This window comes from Pteropus vampyrus, unplaced genomic scaffold (assembly GCF_000151845.1).
Source record: "Pteropus vampyrus isolate Shadow unplaced genomic scaffold, Pvam_2.0 Scaffold141, whole genome shotgun sequence".
In the NCBI taxonomy this organism is placed as follows: domain Eukaryota; kingdom Metazoa; phylum Chordata; class Mammalia; order Chiroptera; family Pteropodidae; genus Pteropus; species Pteropus vampyrus.
Genome location: NW_011888922.1, coordinates 2,404,599 through 2,419,495, shown reverse-complemented (window position 1 = coordinate 2,419,495; position 14,897 = coordinate 2,404,599). Strand labels below are relative to the sequence as shown.

General features: G+C 39.6%; 1 protein-coding gene and 1 long non-coding RNA gene across 2 annotated transcripts in view; one reads left to right on the top strand and one right to left on the bottom strand.

The window, feature by feature from the left end:
* Nucleotides 1-5,536: 5,536 nt before the first annotated feature.
* Nucleotides 5,537-12,353, bottom strand: LOC105297612. Its single transcript, XR_896366.2, has 3 exons — nucleotides 12,035-12,353; nucleotides 8,849-9,028; nucleotides 5,537-7,269 (listed from the first exon to the last, which is right to left on the bottom strand). It is a non-coding gene; the product is annotated as an uncharacterized LOC105297612 (long non-coding RNA).
* Nucleotides 12,221-14,897, top strand: part of AQP11 (aquaporin 11) — an 11,664-nt gene continuing 8,987 nt past the window's right edge. The window contains exon 1 of the mRNA XM_011368377.1: nucleotides 12,221-13,107. Within this exon, the coding sequence (XP_011366679.1) occupies nucleotides 12,489-13,107 (619 nt within the window). The 5' untranslated portion in view covers nucleotides 12,221-12,488. The remainder of the gene's footprint in view (nucleotides 13,108-14,897) is intronic.

Genomic DNA, 14,897 nt, shown 5'->3' with positions numbered 1-14,897 from the left:
ATCTGATTGTGCTGTGTATGGCACACAACCTTACTCCCACCTCGACTGCTTCCTTTTCTCCAAAAGCACCACTCACTTCCTGGACTGCTGCTCCCTCTGCTGAGTTACCCGGAGACAGAACCGAAGCCCCAGATATGTATGATCTGCACACCCTCCCATCTGCGTGGGTTTTCGCCTCCACAATCAGATAGCATAAAATGCCATACCACAGGGCATAAAATCTTACTTCTGGAGCTGGTGTCAATGGACCAGATGATGCACCATGGAAGTTGCACAGTAGAAGTACAGGAGAGTTATCTTCTTGTAGAGTAAACCTTGACAAATGGGAAATGGGAGACAAGTGAGGTAAACAGATGCATTTCTTCTCATTTTCCCCTTCCACAGACTATTTCAAGGTTGTGATTCCTCCCCGCGGCCATGACAGAGAACCCTGCTAAATCACCTTCTGTTTCTCAACATGGCTTGTTGGAAGCAGGTCAGCACGGCAACACATCATACTGTATTGCTTGACTTGCCTTTTTATTCACTTTTACCTTCCCAAGCTTGTACCTCCCCACCACATACACGAAAAAAGGATCAGCACTTTAATCTTGACCCCAGGCTCTATAATCTAGAGGATTTGGGCTAAGACACAGTTACTAAATTGGTAAACTGAATAGGAGAAAGACTATTTAAATCAATTCTCCATTTGGACAATTGAGCCAATAGGATCTTTACAACATGTGTTCTATTTTTTTCTGAGATTTCAACACAACATAATGAGAAAGGGAATAAAAAGGAGGGCACTATAACAGCATGATTAGCAATTAGATTTGAGAAAGGTAGAACTGGACCAAGTAAAAAACTGTCAAATTAGAAGATAAAAAGGATATTAAATATTAATGTTAGAGCAGCTGTTGGGCTCAGGTATTTCCCCAAGTCAGATTATCCAAAGAACATAGCAATCTGGTTTTATTTATAGTTGACTATCAAAAGTACTAGTAACATTCAGCAAAAACTATAGTCCACAAGATGTCTTTTTGCTACAGCAGAACCAGCCTTTAACCTAATTCAACTCAACAAATATCTCTCAGCCCCTGAAATGAGGAGGGCCATGTTCTGGGCTTTGTGGGAGTAGGGCAGTTATGAGCAGGGAGGCTTCTCAGACAAATAAGACCTAGATGTACCCTGGAGAAGATATAATCTCAGAGGCAGAAATACAATAAAATACACAGATCATTATTATACAAGGTCATATAAAATTTTTAAAGTACAAATTTATTTGTATCCAAAAAAATTATGATAAAATTCTAAAGATCAAAGCAGGAAAAGATATGTTAATGGAAAATAATCAGGAAAAACTTCATTGAGAGAGGCAATACATTTGTTAAAATTTTATCAGTTGGCTATGGGGGAAGGATAGGCAGATTATTAAGAGTAAAACTAAAGACAGAGGCAGGAAATAAGTAAGTATAATTGTAGAATGACAGACCTTGACAGTTTAGAGGGATATTATCCAAAAACTTTGAGAACCACTAGTCATATATCACCATATCATATATTTTCTCCATAAAATGCATACATAATGCTGAGTATATAGCTGCAAAGCCATCATGTAATGTAAAGAGTGAACCATCAGCTGGGTTTATATATCAACTAAGGGACTTGCTTTTTCATTCCATATCCTAGTGTTCCTTAAATCATGAATTTTGAAAAAAATCAAAACATAAAACTTTGGAATTATAATAACAGCCGGCATTTATTAAGGATTTACAATTGAAAAAAATATACACACATGGATATGAATTAGAATGGAAATAATTTTATTCCATATATTTCTAAAAAATATAATTGAGACCAGAAAATACAGTAGTAGTCTCTCTTTATTTTTGAGCAGAGAAAGTAGGTTTGGCTAAGCAAGGACTGGGCTATTAGAGAGGAGCCCTTCGGAAGAACAGAAGTGAAAAGGAGGCTTCTCTGAGCAAGACACATACTTTTCAGGTCTCTGTACTCTGCTGGAAAGAGTCACCCTCTTCATCCCTGAGTATGAGATGACAGCACTCTGCCATAGGTGTGTTGCTCACTTCCCTCCTTCCACGATGCTTGAGAGTGGCAACGCTTAGGCCAGAAGGAAGAAGTCGATGGGCAGGACAGTCCAGAGGAATGGAGCTACCGCTGGTGCCAGCAACATCCTAGAGTAATAATCAATCTTCTATGGAAGGCCTGACTCATACAGAACAGGCCTCTCACATGCCTAGACCCAGATGCAGTACAAGGGCTGTTTCCACTTAATCTCCTTGTAGAATTAGGCAGAAGCTACAAGGAGGCGGTTTCATATAAAATCAAGAACCGCATTCTAATAAAGCGGCCCAAGTATGGAAGAGGCTGCCACAGAAACCGTCGACTCCTCATCACTGGCCTCTGAGATGGGAGGAATGTTGCTATGGTTATTGTTATGCTGGAGACAGAATTCTAGCTTTAGGTAGGTTGATGGTTAAAATGAGAAAAACTCTTTCCAGCCAGAGATTTTGATTTCACTTGAGCCTCACACTCTCAAAACTTGGCTTTCTACTGACCTCTAGAGGCTTACTTGTAAATATACTACAACTCTCAGCCCTAGGAAAGCTCCATTCTCTCTCAGTTCAAATTTTCAACTCCACTTGAGACTAACAAGTGTTCCCCTTCTCCAGATATTCCTAGGGGAAGAGTCTCACAAAAGACTAAGTATTATGCTCTTGCAATATCAGCATATCTAGATACAGCTACAGGACCAGGACAGAAACACGGAGGAAGGTCTCTCTCTTCCCCAGACTCACAGAGAACAGGTCATGTACGTGACAAAATAAATTAGCATGTGTGGCAGACCCTGCCAAGTGGCTAACACATGTGATTGGTGCCATAAACATTTAGTAAATAAACAGATCCCTGGTCTGGAGTGGAAGGACTTTTAGGGAAGGAGCGACCCTAGAGCTGGTTCTTGATGAATAACCCCAGAAGCTAAGGTGGGGTAGGAACAGGGCAAAGACTGTAGTGAGAGAGCCTGGGCTTTGGAGTACAACAGACCTGCGTCAAATTCTGGCTTCTCTTCTTCACCAGTTGTCTCTGAACAGCAGCTTCCTCCTCTTACAATGGGAATACTCATGCCTTTCTTGAAAGCTTGTATGGATTAGAGATAACACATATAATTTGGCTTGCTCAGTGTTTGGCACATGATCAACACTCCAATGGCAGCTTATATTGCTGTGGAGTTGACACAGGGGCGGCCCTGGTGTTCGTGGAATATAACATGAGACAATTTGACTGGGGCAGAGTGTTTGTGTGGAAGCATAGGAAGTGAGCCTGAGGCAGTGTTGTGTGCTAGAGAGAATCCAGGACTAGGAATCAGGAAACCCCAGTTTGAGTTCGTGATCTCATGTTACCAGACAAATCATTCCTACTTTCTCTGGGCCTCTCTTTTGTATCTGTACAGTGAGGATGTTGGTCCAGAGAAGTATTTTTCTACCATGGCTGCATAATGGAATCATCTAGAGAGCTTTTAAAAATTCTAATGACCATGCAGTACTCCAGACCAACAAAATCAGAACTCTGGGGGTGGGACTCCAGAGAGTAGACTTTCTTTTAAAACAAAGGCATATACTTAATGTATACAATTTGATGAGTTTGGATATATGCATATACTCATTATATTATCACCACAATCAAGTTACTAAACATGTCCACCACCTCCAAAAGTTTCCTTGTGTCCCATTTTGTGTGTGTTTAGAATACTTAATATGAGATCTGCCCATTTAACATTTTAAATGCGCAATACCACCCTGTTAATTATGGGCACTACATTGTTCAACAGATAAACTTAATTCATCTTGCATAACTGAAACTTTACACCAATTGAACAACGGCTCCTCATTTACCCCTTCTCCTAGCCCCTGGCAACCACTATTCTATTCTCTGATTCTATGACTGACTATTTTAAATACCTCATATAAGGGGAATCATATAGTATTTGCCCTTCTGAGACCAGCTTATGTTACTTAACATAACGTCCTTCAGGTTCATCCATGTTGTCACAAACGGTAGGATTTCCTTCTTTTGTAAGAGGCTGAATAACATTCCATCGTACATATATACCTCATTTTCTTTTAATGCATTTATTGATGGACATTTGGGTTGTCTCCATATCTTGGCTATTGTTAATAATGCTGCAGTTGGGATGTGGTTCCATAGTATAGCGGTTAGCACGTCTGCTTTACACGCAGAAGGTCCTGGGTTTGTGCCCCAGTGAAGCCAAGGCCCATGATCTACAGCCATGAAACCCTGAACAAGCCTAATGTCTAATCTCGGAAGCTAAGCAGGGTCGGGCCTGGTTAGTACTTGGATGGGAGATCTAGGAAGACCAGGTGCTATAGGCATAAATAATAAAATAATAATAATAATAATGCTTCAGTGAACATAAGAATGCAGATATCTCTTTGAGAACTTGATTTCAATTCTTTTGGATAAATACTCAGAAGTAGAATTTTTGGATCATATGGTAGTTCCATTTTTAATTTTTTGAGGAACCTCCACACTGTTTTCCACAGCAGCTGAATCATTTTACATTTCTACCAATGGTGCACAAGGGTTCCAATTTCTCAACATCCTCACCAACACTTATCTTTTGTTTGTTTGTTTTTATAATAGCCATCCTAACAGGTGTTAAGGTGATATCTTTTGTGGTTTTCATTTGTATTTCCCTGATGATCCCTTTTTATGTACCTAGTGGCCATATGTATATCTTCTTTGGAGAAATGTCTTTCAGGTCCTTTGCCCATTTTTTAATCATGTTATTTTATTTTACTTATTTACTTTTTTGCTATGAACATGTGTATTTTGGATATTAACCCCTTATCAGAAAACAGTTTATACATATTTTTACCCATTCCATAGTGCCTTGTCACTCTTTTGATTGTTTTATAGTGCAGAAGTTTTTTAATTTGATGTAGTCCCACTTGTCTATTTTTGCTTTTGTGGTCTGTGCTTTTGGAGTCATATCCAAGAAATCACTGCCAAGCAAATGTCAAGAAGCTCACTCTCATGTTCTCTTCTAGAAGTTTTACAGTTTCAAGTCTTACATTTAAGTCTTTCAGTCATTTTTAGTTTACTCTTGTGCATGGTGTAAGATAACAGTCCGATTTCATTCTTTCGTGTATAGCCGTTTAATTTTCCCAATACTGTTTGTTGAAGAGACTGTCCTTTCCACATGTGTATATTCCTGGCACCCTTATCGAAGATCAGTTGACACTATATGCATGGGTTTACTTCTGGGCTCTCTATTCTGTTCTATTGGTCTATATGTCTGTCTTTATGCTAGGACAATACTCTTTTAATTACTATAGCTTTGTAATATATTTTGAAATCTAGAAATGTGATGCCTCCAACTTACAGACAGCAGATTTTTTAAAGCTCCCCAGGTGATTCCAAAGTGCATCTAAGGTTGAGAACCATCAGACTAGATAATTTCTAAGGGTCTTGTATAGTTCTAACATTATGAAGATAAAGAAAAAACAATAACAGATAATTATTACATAATGACTACTTTTTATTGAGTGGTGTCAGGCACTTCACCAAGAGCTCATTATGTGCTATGTAATATTCAAAATAAACCTAAGGAGTAGAAATTTTACAGATGAAGAAATGAATTTAGAAAGATTTTCATTTGCCCAATACCATGTAGTTAAGTGTCAGAGCTAGAATTTTAACACAGATCTCTCTGATGTCCAAGTGGAAACTTAACCACTACATTCTACCATGTTACATGACTCCCATATAGCACTGGGAATGCTTATAAATGTCAAGATCAAAATGCCTGCAGATGGATGTATTTCTGTGAACTTAGAGGCCTTTACTCTATTTCTCAACAAATATTTCTGGTTAATACGGGTCAGTTTCTAAATATGGATTATAATGTACATTACTTTTTCTTCAATTGTTCTGTACTAAAACTGTTGGCCTCGGAGCATGATTGCCTCCTCTGCTCCCCTAATGAATAAGATGCTGCCATCTTGTGGCATTTTTTGTAAGGCCAGGTGTGTCATCCAACAGTGAGAACCCAGTGGACAAAATTCTACTCAGCCTGCCGCTTTGCCATCTTTCTGTTGTTGTCTTCCTACCTGTAACATAATTTTGTTTCTGCAAATATAATATCAGGAATGAACTGATACAGCAACATGAGAAAATAGGTAAGAACCGAACATAAAATAATGAAGTTGTCCTCTCCTACTATTCCTAGTGGTAGTTTATCACCTCTGTCAAGTTACTTAATTTTTCTGGGTTTGCAAATTTCTTATCTCTAAAATGGGGACAATTAATACCCACCTCTTAGTATTGCTTTAAAACCACATTAAAATACAGATGTAAAGATCTGGGCAAATTGTGGCCACTTGACAAACAGTTTCTCACTCCCTTCCCCTTTCCGGATCCTTCTCCCTTTCTTCAATTTCCAAGCTCTTCTCACGTAAGCCTATCCCAGCCTTCTGTTTTCTATTCCCCTTCCTTGGTATTTTCTCCATTATTCTTTCAGTTTCTTGGCTCCACCCTAGCCCACCCCCTCACATACACAGAGGGGTTCCATAGTTATACCACGAACCCTTCCTTACCTTGAGGCTTGGTAAGGTGAGGAGGCTTGGTAAGCTCTCTACATTATCTAATTATGTCTAACTGACTCCCCCGCTTCAGCACTTGTGTTGTCATGGGTATCACAATGCAAAATTCCTCTCACTGGGTTTCCCTGAGCATTTCTCCCATTACTAAAAGCATTCTATGATCCTGTCACAGTCTGGTACCCTCAGATTCTACTTACTCCTTATCCCTGACCCTTCCATCCCAATCCTGGAAGACCCGACATACAAGCTTCAGCTTCCCCTCTGACTTCTTTCCCACTATTCTCCCACCTATTCATTCTGCTCCGCCCACTGGCCTCCCTTTTGCTGTTCCCTTGGCCCAAAAGGCTCTCCCAGACATCCATATGGTTTGCTCCCCTACTTCTACAGATTTCCACTCAATTCTCACCTTATCAGAAAAAGCTTCCTTGACATTCTATATAACTATATAAAATAGCACAAACACAAAACCCCAGTAACTTTCCATCCCCTTTATCTTGTTTAGTTTTAATTTATAGCACCTTCTTACTGCACGTCATATTAGTACTGTGTCAGAGCAAAGGTGAGTGAGTTGGTAGCTTCGTGAAGTGTTCTTCTGTGGGAGGGCAAGGTTCGCTTGGTGGGGCATTGGGTCCTCAGCAGTGGATGATTCCTGGAAACATTATTATGCATGTTAGCTGGTGATAACATACATAAGATAAAGCTATAGAAACTTATTTCTTATTCTTGCTGCTGCTACTACTCAGCATTTAATTCTATCTTCCCCTCCAAATATCTTAGAATTTCCGCTTCTTCTGGTTTCATCTGATTTTGTCATTTACCATTTAGGGTAGGAATTCTAAACTCAGAGTTCATGGAAAGGATTCAAAGGATCTGTGAACAACTTGAAATTATTGGCAAGCTTTGGGGAGTATGTTTGATCAAGACATTGATCAAATTCAAGAGGTCTATGACTCTCCCCCCAAAAAGATTAAAAACCTTAGTTTTAGGGATGACAGTACAATAATCCCCTATCTTAATATGCAAAATCATTGTTTAATATTATCCTTTTTCAATAGCCTAAGCACCAAGAGTAAAGGGACAGTATTTATTCGTTGCTGCTTTACAGTGCCTAGCACATAGGCTGGCACCTAACTGATTCTCAATAAATACTTGTGGAATGAATGAAGACTGCATGGTGATAAGAGCCTATTAATTAGTCCATAATCTTCATTGAACGAGCCTTGTTCTGGGGTTAGGGTATGCTTTGACAGTTAAATTCTGTTCACCATCTCGAGATAAGGGAACAATTAATCCTCCTAAAAAACACAAATCTCACTTTTAACATAGAAGAAGAGCCAGTCATAATACACACTGTAAGAGAAGTTGAGTAAAGATGAAATAGCTAGTCGAACATCAGAGAGGGAACAGTGAATAGGAAGTTAGGTGGAGTGAAATTCAGAAAGAGGCAGTTCCCATAACTAGGATCCAGAGAGTTGAAAATCCTGTCAAGAATCTGATTTGTCCAGTTAAATTCAAAACTAGAAATTTAAGCCTATGTTCAAACTACCAGTCCCATCATTAGAGACAAAAGGAAGTTGAAAAACCAGTTGGTTGAGGTTTGTATTTCTAATAGATTAGGTATAATAAAAGAGATTTCTGTACTTAGTTTTAACTTTTATTTAAAAAATACGCTCTGACTCAGGTCATTACATTTGGTGTGTGTGCGCACATGTGTGTGTGTGTGTGTGTATCTTATATTTTACATTTTATATTTAACAGATTTTAAAGGGATTTATAGATACATTAGCAATAATCTCCTTATTTTGTTGATCCTATTTTTCAGGCAACAGCATCTTTCACAAATTATTGGCAAGCTTTTTGGGGTATGTTTGTTTTCTGAAACAAGGGTCCACGACCATGATCAAATTCAAGAGGTTTGACTCCCCTCAAAAAAGATTAAAAACCATAGTTTCAGGGATGACAGCACAATATTCTCCTATCTTAATATGCATATAACCCAAGGGGCTACAACAGTAGTTACAAAACAGAAACTCGTTGGCTCTGCTTCCTCTCATTCTACAGAAAGCCAAGCTTCTTTATTTTCTCCCACATTGTTTTGTGAAGGCCCAAGTGCGCCAGCAGAGCAGTTGCCTTCACCACTGTTTTTTTCCAGCCTGCTCTAACTCTCGCAGAAACTGAGCAGAGATCAGTTTCTGTTGAGGCAGAAAGAGCAGATAGGCCTCTGGTACCTGCTCAAAGCACTCTGCATTTGTTGGTGTCCACAGGTTCCTTCCCCAAAGCTACTGAGGTCCTATGCTGAGACTTCTTCTTAAACAGTGCTGCGGTCTTCACCATCTCATCATTGCCAAAATCTCCAGTGCCAACTCAAGTTTTGTTTGAACCACCCCCATTTTTTTTTTTTAATTATACTAAAAAAAAAAAAAAAGGAGCAATTTTTATTTTATATGTAATATTATCTTATTATTTTAATAAACTTTTTAAGTTATAATTACAAAACAAAGTTATGCTTACAGAAAAATTGCAAATATGGTACAGAGTTCCTATATATTCCCACCCAGTTTTCCATTATTGTTTCTCTTATATTATTAACATCTGACATTAGTATAGAACATTTGTCATAATTAATGAATTGATGTTAATGTTATTATTAACTAAAGTCCATATTTTATTGATTTCTATAAGTTTTACCTAATGTCGTTAAGTTTTAGTCATCATATCTCCTTAGGCTCCTTCTGGCTATGATAGTTTCTCAGACTTCCCTGATTTTTTATTACCTTGACAATTTTTAGGAGTACTGCTCAGGTATTTGGTAGAACATCCTCAACTGGGATTCGTCTGATTTTTTCATAATTAGATTGGGGTTATGTGTTTTGGGAAGGAAGACCACAGAAGTGCCATTTTCATTATATCATATCAAGGGTACACACTATCAACATGACACTGCTGTTGATGTTAAACTTGATCATCTGGCTGAGGTAATGTTTGTCAGGTTTCTCCACCGCAAAGTTACTCTTTCCTGCACCTACCCCTTCCATACCATTCTAGTTGGAAGGAAGTCAATATACACAAATCACAATTAACAAGTGAGGAGCTATGCTCAGCCTCCTTGTAGGCAGAGTATCTACATAAATTATTCAAAATTCTTTTGCCCAGAATTTTATCTTCTCTCTCATTTATTTATTTATTCTATTATTTATGTATAGAAATATTCTATTATTCATGTATTTATATTCTATTATTTATGTATTTTGCCTTCATGGATATTTATACTTTGAGTTATAACCCAATACTATTTATTTTGTTGCTCAAATTGTCTAGCTTTGGCCAGCTCTTTCAGTTGGCTGTGTCTCTTCTTACTTTCTAGCACTACAGGATGCTCCAGACTCACCTTGTATATTTCCTGTCTGGGTCCTTGAATCAGCCATTTCTCCAAGGAGCCCTGGTTCCTTTTATTGAAGAATGGCATTAGAAACCAAGATCTGGGCACTAGGTGTGCTCCTTGCTATGAGGGTATGCTACCTTCTAGGCCCTCCCAGGTGACAGAGTAAGGAAATATATGTATACTAATATATATATACACGCACATACATACATACACATCTATAAATATTTCTGTATATAACTGTATCTATATTAAACTAAACATGGATCATAGTGATATCTCCAATTCTAATTCATTACCACATGGATCATTCTAGCCTATTCTCCGATGAATAAGTTTTCAACTAGAATACAGTGCTGATGTATAGTTCCTTTTGCATGTAGTTATACAGATCCAACTCATTTTCAAAGTCACTTAGTTCAGCATCTTTTTTTGCCCATCCTCTTCAATGAGGTTATTTCATATATTTATAATATAATTGGATTACCTATTCCATTTTAGGATCCTAAATGATTTTTAAAATTTGCTTACATTAAGGTTCTATGGGTTTGAACATGTATGTACCCACCACTACAGTATTGTGCAAAATGGTTTCACCACCATAAAGTATCCTCTGTGTTTAATCTAGTCAACTATTCAACTCTTGTCTCCCATTACCCCCTAGGGATCTATTCTCTGCTCCCTTAGTATCACCTTTTCCTATAAATAGAATCATATAGTTTGTAGTCTTTAAGACTTGATTCTTTCACTTAGCCATGTCTTTGTTTAGCTTTATAGCCCATCTCTTCAAACAATTTTTTTTGTTTTAATTGTAGTAAGATATACATAACATAAAATTTACCATCTTAACCATTTTTAAGTATACAGTTTTAGTGGTATTAAGTACATTCATATAGTTGTGCAACCACATTTCCAGAACTCCTCATCTCACAAAAGTGAAACTGGACTTAGGCATCATCAGAGCTGCTCTTTCAACTTTAAGCTAACATTCATTGAACATTTCCTATGTTCTAGACTCTATGTGCTAGACTCTGTGCTATGTGGTTTTGTCAATGTAAGAAACATCCAAACCTGTAGAAAATTTTAATGAGTTTATTTGAGGTAAACTGATGACAATTGCTGAGAAGCAAAAATCTCAACAGATTAAGAAAATGCTCTGGAGAACAGCAGTTTTGCAGCTTATTTTAAACATTAGAATCAAAGGAGATGTAAGGAAGGTTACATGAAATCCATGGGTGATTGGGAATGAGAGACAGCAAAGCAGGGAAATCTCTGGGATTAGTTAAAAAGGAAGAGACACACATACTTCTTTTACATTGGTGAGCACAGGATGGTTAATAATTAACGCTTATGTCACATAGAGATGGTATGAGGGAAACACGATAACAATGATGTGTTCTGGAGCCTGGAGCTCTGCTCTGGTGCAATGGGCTATGCCCTGAGGGGGTCTGGAAAAAAGATTACTCTGACATTCTAAGGGCATGATATCTTAGATGCAAAAAGACAATAGGCTTAAAGTAAAGGTTGACCTTTGTCAAGAAAGCTACAGGCCTAATATGTGCCTAATCACCGTGACCTGCTTTTAGTTAGGAATTTTTATGTTCAGACCACGCTTTGTGGTTAATTTCAGTCTCTTAGTTTGCTTATTAGGTTTAGTACGTGGCCGCTTTTTCATCCAGTTTTCTCATTTTTTAAAACAAACCAATGCAGTGGGTCATAAGTATGACCCACAACTCTGTGAAGTAGATGAAAAAAAACTCTTTATAGAGACCCAGCTGCGTGCCCCTCTTCACACAGGTCAAACCCTGGTTTGCTCTTCTCCGATATCTATTCTCGTTAAACCACCCCGGGTCTCTGCACTGCACCTCCGTCACCTCCCCCGTCTTCTGCCCCATTAATAAAAACGAGGTGGCTGGCCACGATGATCTTTAGGGGTCTTTCCAGTTTGACGGTTTTACAGTTTGAGGAGGGGATAAGCAAAACCCCAGCTTCTTCACTTCAAAGCAATGGTCAAAGCGCAGTGGTAGCTCACCTTCCCTCTCCGCCTGCGGGAACATGCACCTGGTGCGGTCCCGGCCCCAGTCCTGGGGTAGAGGTGAAGCCGCAAGCAAGGGCGGGCGGGCTGCCATACGCATGCGCGGTGGCCTCCGGGCGCGCGACGCCCCTGCCCCACTCCCGCCGGCTTCCAGGAGCCAGGCGTGCGTCTGTCAAGTTACAGCTGACCGTTGGCCCCTTCGCCAGTGCCCTAGCGGAGCTCCCCGCGCCGCCCCTCCCCTCCTCTCTTCCCCGGCTCTAGTCCCAACACCACAGCGTAGAGCCGGGGAGGAGGGGAGGAGTCCTCCAGCGAGACGCCCCCGGGGCCTCTTCTAGAGTCGGCCCGCCCCGAGGGGCGTGAGAAGGGGGCGGGGCTGCGGACTTCGGACTCCTGCCCATAGACCGCCTCCTGCCGAGCCCAGCCGGCAGCCCAGTCTGACCCTGAGCTAGCCATGTCTGCGCTGAGGGGGCTCTGGCCCGAGGTGCAGGACACCTGCACCTCGCTAGGGCTGATGCTGTCGATCGTGCTGTCCGTGGCGCTGGCCCGCGGGGTCCTCCGGCAGCAGATGCACAGGCCCGTGGCCCACGCCTTCGTCTTGGAGTTTCTGGCCACCTTCCAGCTCTGCTGCTGCACCCATGAGCTGCAACTGCTGAGTGAGCAGGAACCCGCGCACCCCACCTGGGCGCTGACGCTAATCTATTTCTTCTCGTTGGTGCATGGCCTGACTCTGGTGGGCACCTCCAGCAACCCGTGCGGCGTGATGATGCAGATGATGCTGGGGGGAATGACCCCCGAAATAGGGGCGATGAGACTGTTGGCTCAGCTGATAGGTGCCCTGTGCAGCAGGTACTGCATAGGCGCCCTGTGGAGCCTGGGGCTGACCAGGTATCACGTCAGCGAGAGGGGCTTCGCTTGCAGAAATCCCATCCAAGTCGATTTGCCCAAAGCCGTCATCATAGAAGCCATCTGCTCCTTTATCTTCCACAGTGCTTTGCTGCACTTCCAGGAGGTCCGAACCAAGCTTCGTATCCACCTGCTGGCAGCACTCATCACCTTTTTGGTCTATGCAGGTTTGTTATTCCTACAAAACACTTGGCACGTCCGGAGCCTCTATGACCTGAGACTCTTAAAGTCTTTACCAAGTATATGTTTGAAACGCTTACATCTTTTGTGATGTCAATATTGGTATCCTGGTTATTTTAGCTATTTTGCAGCCCGTTCTTTATGGATAGGGCCGACATACAGATCCTCCATTCAGTGCTTTCTTGAACACCCAGAGAAAGGAGCCACTTCTGTACTGAAACTGAGATCTTGTGAGGTATTGCCAAGGGTTCAAATATCCTACAAAGGGGCTGTTTTAATGGTAGAGAGGAAGATAAGTTATCAGCTACCTATTTCCTCAAGCCAACCTGGTATAGATTCTGACACTCTCACTGAAAAATGATACTGGGCTTAAAAAGTTCCTTCCAATTTAAAGCACAAGCCAGAGGGGTGAGTAGAAATTATGTAGATCTGTTTCTTAGTTCTTTTCCTGAAAAATTACTTAGTCGTTTCTTTTTTTCTTAATAATTCATCTTGAGTAATAAATGAACTCATAAGTGACCTATCAAGAAAGGTGTGTTTTAAAATTAAAACTTGCTTGAAATTAAAGATGCTTTTTAAAAACAAATAGCTCTTGAGAAATCTGTTGATTTCTTGCAAACCGTTTACTTTGACCAATCTCAGATGTAAAAACAAACGTTTAATGATGAAATGTATCATTTAAAAAGATTAATACAAAATATATTCATTGGGACTACATATGAATTATAAAATGTTTAGGTGGCAGAAATCTAATAAAAGGAAATGTATAGTATGAGTCTAAATATCTTCTGCCATTAAAAGTGAAACTGAGTAGAAGCAAACCTTAAGGATGCCTAAACTGATATGCTTGCCCTTTTAGGGTAAAAATAACTTTCCAATCCATTTTCCTTCCTTTAGATCTAGTACTGTTCTTTTTGTAGACACAGGTGGAAATAAACAGTATAGGCAAGAGGGTAGGATATAAGCATATGTGAGGGGTTGGTAAATAGTTGCTTATTAAAGTTTTAGGTTTTGGCTAAGTAGAAAAATTCCCCCATATATGAAAAGGATCATGTATGCCACAGTTGGGGCACTCGAAGTCACCAATACAGGTCACATCAAAATAACTGGTGATGTATTTAAAGATTACGGAACATAATTGTCCAACAACATAGCCACAGACTCATTGGATAGCCAGTGAACAAGTGTCTGTGTATTTGTTGATTTAGCACCCTGCACTTTGATGTGTGGATAAAAGCCACTGATGTCATTACCACTTATTGGCTTCTCTATAATTTTTTAAAAGCTATGTGATTTATTAACATATTAGAGCTATAAAGTTATTAATGAAGATTTCCGGCAAATCTACTTTAATTTAGATATGGGAGAATTTAACTCAACGAACAGGGTAAGAGAGAACTGCATTCACTTTTTAATTAATTAGATATTGAAAAAATCTGTTATTTTACATATCTAAGTAAGTTGTCTTTATTACTGCGCCCTGTTCATTTTCTTTGTAGAATTTTTAATTGTGCATTTGTTTGATAATGTAATACCTGTCTTCCTCCACCAGATGGTAAGCTTTATGAGTATAGAGACTAAAGTTGTTTTACTCATTATATCATAAAACCAGGACTTAGCCATGGTGTCACTTGGTACAAAATAGTAAGAATTTTTAGAACGAGTGAATGAATTAGTAAATACTCTATTCACCTTTTAAAAAATCACACGGAAAGAAATAATACATATCTTGGTATTCCATATTTTATGTCTAAGGACTTTCAAAATAAGCCTAATA